Consider the following 5733-nt stretch of genomic DNA (forward strand, 5'->3'; position numbering starts at 1 on the left):
CTCAGTAAATTAGCATTTAGTAATATAAGACATGATCTACAAGATTATCATCATTATTCTTACTCAACCTTTTTTCATGTGCTGAAGACAACCATACTAACATTGCAAGCAAATATATAGGTGAATTAAATTTATGCACCACCCATATAAAGATTAATTGATAGAGTTTTTTCCCAAAATGGTCCATCGACTATTGCTCATTCTCAATTTTGCATTTCGACTTTCATTTGCACCAAATGTGGTCTCTCGACTTTCAAAAAAACTTACCCTATTCAGTTCTCCGTTACATATTCCGTCTAATCAATGTTAAAATGGAGGTCATTTTCGTCTATTTACCTATTGTTAGCCTAATAAATATTGAGAAATAGTTGAGGGACCATTTTGAGAATAGTCGAGGGACCATTTTGAAAAAAACTCTTTTATTTATTTCATTTTTGTTTATTTTCATTTTTTTTGGACTCTATCAAATTATAATTTCTATACATTTTTTTTCTTACAAATATAAATAGTTAAAATCGCACAATCCAACCACAAAATTTTAAACTTTCTCTACAAACGTTTTCCTATCAAGTTTTACAATAAGTTCCGTAAATTTCATAAATACTCATATACTTTTTATTTTTATTTTTTTATGTTCATAGACAATCAATCACTATGTATCACATTAAATATTATTTGTATTATTGAATATAATATTATTTTTTTTCGAGCTTAGACACCCAAATAGTACAAAATGTAGGGAAAATGTTGGACCAAAAGATAAGTATTTAGGAATGTGACACTGCATTATTATTATTATTATGAAAAGGGGCAGTTCATAAAGTGGGAGAAATTGAGTTGCATATATAGTACCAGAACTAAGAAAGCACCAAAAGTGAGGCCGGGTACAAATTAAAGCTGTACCAGTACGCGACAACTTAAAGTCAAAAGATGACACCCACCCCTTAAAAAATTAAAAGATTGGTAAGATGGCAATCAAATTAAAGGTGGCCATCAAAATTTATTCTTCATGCATGCCCAGGCCACAAATACGTCATCAAAATTTATTCTTCATGCATGCCCAGGCCACAAATACGTAATTAACCAGCAGGCCGAACGACAGGATTAAACTAAACATGCATCATCATCATCATCATCATCATCATCATCATCATCATGTAAAATCACATTTTTTGTTCTTCAGTTATATTCCTAGTACAAATTTAGCCCTGAATTATATGCGTGATCATCTTTAATGCTTATGTTAGGCACGAAATGACGATTTTAGTCCATCGAGAACTATTTCTACCACCAATTTGTCACTTAATAATGTGACTAATTTGGTCTTTCAAGAGTTAAAGATGGTCACGCATAACTCAGGAACTAAATCTGTACCATGGTATAACTGAAGGACTAAAAATACAAATTTTTCTTATTATTATGTTTAGCAACGCTTGCTGCAGAAGCAGCGGCGGCGGAATCCGACGCAGTCTCCGCCGGAGAAACCTTCGGTCCGGCAAACTATAGCGCAGTTGTGATCCCGCAAGCATAAACCCTTGTAGTGGTGACTCTGCGATCTGCACACCCTACCTTCCACGCCTCCATTTTCTGCATGCATGCAATGCACCCATATATATTATATATATCTTTTATCTTAGCAATACCTATATAATACTCCGACAGGTATACTAGTTCCAGCACGAAAAACACTACTTGGACTCGCCAAAGACCTTGTGGTCTAGTGACATCCGGTGTCCCGATTAACACTCCCTCATGGATGATGGGAGTGGGTTCGAGACTTAGTGGAGACAACTGTTGACTCTTTGTGCTTGTGCTTCAATAGGTCGAGAAAGTAGCTATGAACCGATACTACATTGTAATAGAGTCAGTAGTACTAAAAAAAATGCATGAATATATATGATTTACACAGATATGAAGAGTTTGAGTCAGAGATCGATAATACTTACGTGAAGCCAATACAATGAGCAGCAAAAAGAAGAGCCCAAAAGTCTTCGCCTCCATTTTATTAAACTTGTGAATATGAAGATTTTTTTCCGTATTGGTGAAACAAAATGGTATTTAATTGTGGCAAACTAGGCAGGTTTAGGTTGAAGCTGCTCACTTCCACAATGCATTATACTCACTATAAATACAGAGAGCTAGTTAGGCTAAAGATACACTTTATGGAATAAAATCTCTCTTTTGCCCTTCGCCTCATTCATAAATTAACGTACGTATTATATAATCTATTATCTATATGGTATATAGGTATATAATGTGTTTGTAATGTCCTCACAATGGACCAACCATAACAATTAAGTGGGGTGAGGTTCTAACTATGTCTGTGGGTGAGTAAATAATAAATAAGGCAAGTGAAGAATATATATAAAACTAGCTCTTTGTTGAATAAGAAAAAGGAGGAAGTTAGAGAACAATATGCGTACGTTAAGTTTTTTACAGAAATTATTTCTTAATATGATGTGTCCTGTAAATTTTTTTTTTTTTGTATTTTATTATGACAAAATTTTATTTAATTCATAGTGAAGTCATACCAATTCATGAGTTTCCAAATCAAAATAATGAGTTTTTTTTTTTTAACTTATAATAGTAATGCAATGTCAAAAATTGAATATTAGATAGTGTTAATTGACGGTAATAATATTATCGGAATATATTTAGAAAGAAATTGTTATGTAAAGTCATTTTTATTGTTAAGAATCTGTATACTAAGAAGAGACTCATTTGTCTCTTTAGTCAAGAAGAGTCAGACGAAGAGCTATGCTTAATGGTTGTGGAAAAAAAGGTAAACTCACAAAGCTCCTATTCTGATTGTAATTTTGAGTCCAGTTACCAGGAAGATCCTAGGGATTCATTTCTCAAAATGAGGAAAGAATTCAAAGTGATTAAGCATACTCATTCCAAGTTGAAAGTAGAGAATGCTCGGCTATTGACCGAAAGAAAAGATCTCGAGAACTTAGTGTCCAAAAATAACGAGATGCTTGAGTCTATGGGTCAGCTCGAGACACAAATTCATCTACTCCAAGAGGAATGCTAATCAAGAGAAATAAGAGAGCAAAACTTGCGTGAAGTCATTGCGACATTCACTAATTCGTCTAGAATAATGCGTGACTAAAAATTTTGCAGGACTCAAGACATGACATCAACGACAGAGACGCTAAAGCGAAAGAACAAGATTGAGGACACCGCGAGCAAGGCCCCAATATGGCCAGATTCAAGTGAGGATTCTGACCCATCAAAACACGCACTCCTGAAGAGGTGTTTGGGGGATATTACTTGATCTCGACATCATCAACCTCTATGGATGTAGGAACGTCGCGGAACGGCTAATGAGCCACCCACAATGGGCTAAAGTGTTCAGCTGGAGAGGAGATACCTATGTGCCAGTAATCTATGAGTTCGTTTCAACATTGGAGTGCAACGGGAAACTCTCTAACGACAATTGGAGGTCGATCAAGTTTTGTCTGTTTGGTGCAGAGTATCAGATATCAGTGAATGAGTTGGCCAAATGCTAAGGGATATGGGATCTGGAAGGCATAGCAGACGATTTTCTTGTGGCAATGTGTTGGTCCCGATAGGGTGGGAAAAGTCTAGAGGGGTGGGGGGTGAATAGACTTTTCAAATAATTCAAAATATTATAACACTTTAACAAAAATAATCAAAGTGAATAAATTCAACTTGAATTGCACAGCGGAAATAATAATACGATAAAGTGCTATAAAATAATCAGAGTAAATATGAAGAGATAAACTGCATGCAATACGTTAGGAACACATAGAATAAATCAAATAATAAGTGTATGAAGTTTGGTGCACATGCATACGTGGGATCATGCAAACCTAGATGTGTAATCTCACTTACACGTATGGAATGGGTTGTGAAATACGATAACAAGATAGAAAGATATGTCTGAAGTAAAATATATCTTGCACGCAAAAAGTAACTTTCACACAAACCCAGATGATAAGATAAAAGTGAGATGAATAGTAAAATGGGTTAGCTTCATATCAGTTTGCAAAAATAAAACTAATGCAAGTAAAGAGACAGAGAGATTTATAGTGGTTCGGAGATGGTGTAATTCTCCTACTCCACTTCTTCCTTTCACTCCAGGAAGATTTCCACTATCTTCAATCACTCAGATACAATAGTGAAACTCCAAGTGCTACACAAGCACTTCACCGAGTGTTTTGCATAAAGCTACACTCCAACCCGAACGTCTCGCACGAAGCTACGTTCCCGAGCGTCTCGCACCCAGCTACGCTCCTACAACCAAGTGTCTCGCACAAAGCTACACTTAGTCCTCCGAGTGCATGCCTCGCACAAAGTTACACTCCTGAGTGTCTCGCACAAAGCTACACTCCTAAGTGTCTCGCACAAAGCTACACTCAATTTTCTACACTCAATAGAAATGGGTTTTACAAAGAAAGTATTTTTCTTCTCTCTTCTCAGACTTGTATTTTCATGTTTGTAGCTCAAGAACTTGTGTTTCTCGATTGTATGCTTATTCACCAGTTATGCACAAGTTCATATCTTCATCTTCAAGTCTGCTCCTTTTATAACTTGAAAAAGTTATTTGCCCGTTGTGAAAATTCAAACTTGAACGTTCACTTGATTTGATAGCTCTTCTAGCTTGATCTGCAATAATAAATGTCCTTGGTAGGCTTTGTCAGATGAATTTGAATTTTGCTTGCTTATCCCTTCAAAGGTCTTCCAATAATCTGACAAGTATGGACCTTGTAACTTGTAGCCTCCAATTTTGACTTCTTGCACTTTATGGTAGTGTGAACATTTGACTTGTTCACTTTTGATTTTGACAAATCAAACACTTCTTTTCAATAGTTCACTCCATGACTCTTGCTTGAGCTATAAATAATTTCCACCGAAAAAATCCTTGACTTTTTTGTAAATTGAATCAGCTCCAAGTAGAAAGTATTTGATTTTCCTCCTTTGAATTTCTTTTCGCTGGTGCATTGATTTCTTTCCAGATTCGGAAGTCATACTCATCCTAAATTAGATTGAGGTCATCATGTTTCCTAATTTGGAAGTCGTCCTTGTAGTGCCCCGTAATTTCGTTCAAGCCTTGAGACCGGTAATTATTTCCACCGGGTAATTTATTTGATTTAATTGGGCTTAACCTTTCCAATTGATACATATATATATATATATATATATAATTTTTGAATCAAGAATTAATTATTTATTCTAAGGCCCAATTCTTGATTTAATTCTTGTAAGGGATTTATTCAAATTTGGATCCTTACAATTCTTATAAGTAAGGGCATTTTCTTTATAATGGCCCAATCTATTTATTCTTGAAGGATTAATTTCCTACAAACTAGTAGTATAATAAATAATGTGAGACCCATTTATAAGGGCCCATTATTTCATGTCTTACCCTAATTGATACATACATAATATATGTAATGATCTTTCCCTACTGATATAAAAGCCTTGTACTTACAACCCTATTTCTCTTTTCATTTCCTGCAAATATAATTCATCCTACTCCTTTCACCTCTAAAGAACCCTAAGTGAATCCTACACTTTCATCTTCAAGATTCAAGACCAAGATTGCTCTTTTAGGATTGTTAAGGCTTGGGTAAGTGTCTATCTCTAGGAATATACCTTGCATCATGTTATTTACATAATCTTTATACAAGTTCTTATGTTGTTCTTTTGGGGATCTTTTGGGAAAAAGATGATCAAGGTGGAGGTGAAGCTTTGTAAGGAGGTTTG

The 5733-nt window shown here is 35.1% G+C and overlaps 1 protein-coding gene across 1 annotated transcript; it reads right to left on the reverse strand.

The window, feature by feature from the left end:
• Positions 1-770: 770 nt before the first annotated feature.
• On the reverse strand, positions 771-2087 carry LOC116014181 (defensin-like protein 1). Its single transcript, XM_031254182.1, has 2 exons — positions 1947-2087; positions 771-1587 (listed from the first exon to the last, which is right to left on the reverse strand). Exons 1-2 carry the CDS (start codon positions 1999-2001, stop codon positions 1424-1426), a joined length of 219 nt encoding a protein of 72 aa, XP_031110042.1. The 5' UTR covers positions 2002-2087; the 3' UTR covers positions 771-1423.
• Positions 2088-5733: the final 3646 nt, after the last annotated feature.

The sequence above is a fragment of the Ipomoea triloba genome, chromosome 3 (genome assembly GCF_003576645.1).
Source record: "Ipomoea triloba cultivar NCNSP0323 chromosome 3, ASM357664v1".
In the NCBI taxonomy this organism is placed as follows: Eukaryota; Viridiplantae; Streptophyta; class Magnoliopsida; order Solanales; family Convolvulaceae; genus Ipomoea; species Ipomoea triloba.

Bases quoted from the DNA above. Each gene is read 5' to 3' on its own strand.
- LOC116014181 (XM_031254182.1), bottom strand. From the start codon at position 2,001: ATGGAGGCGAAGACTTTTGGGCTCTTCTTTTTGCTGCTCATTGTATTG. The intron at 1,588-1,946 runs GTAAGTATTATC...GCATGCATGCAG, and splicing joins GCTCATTGTATTGGCTTCAC to AAAATGGAGGCGTGGAAGGT.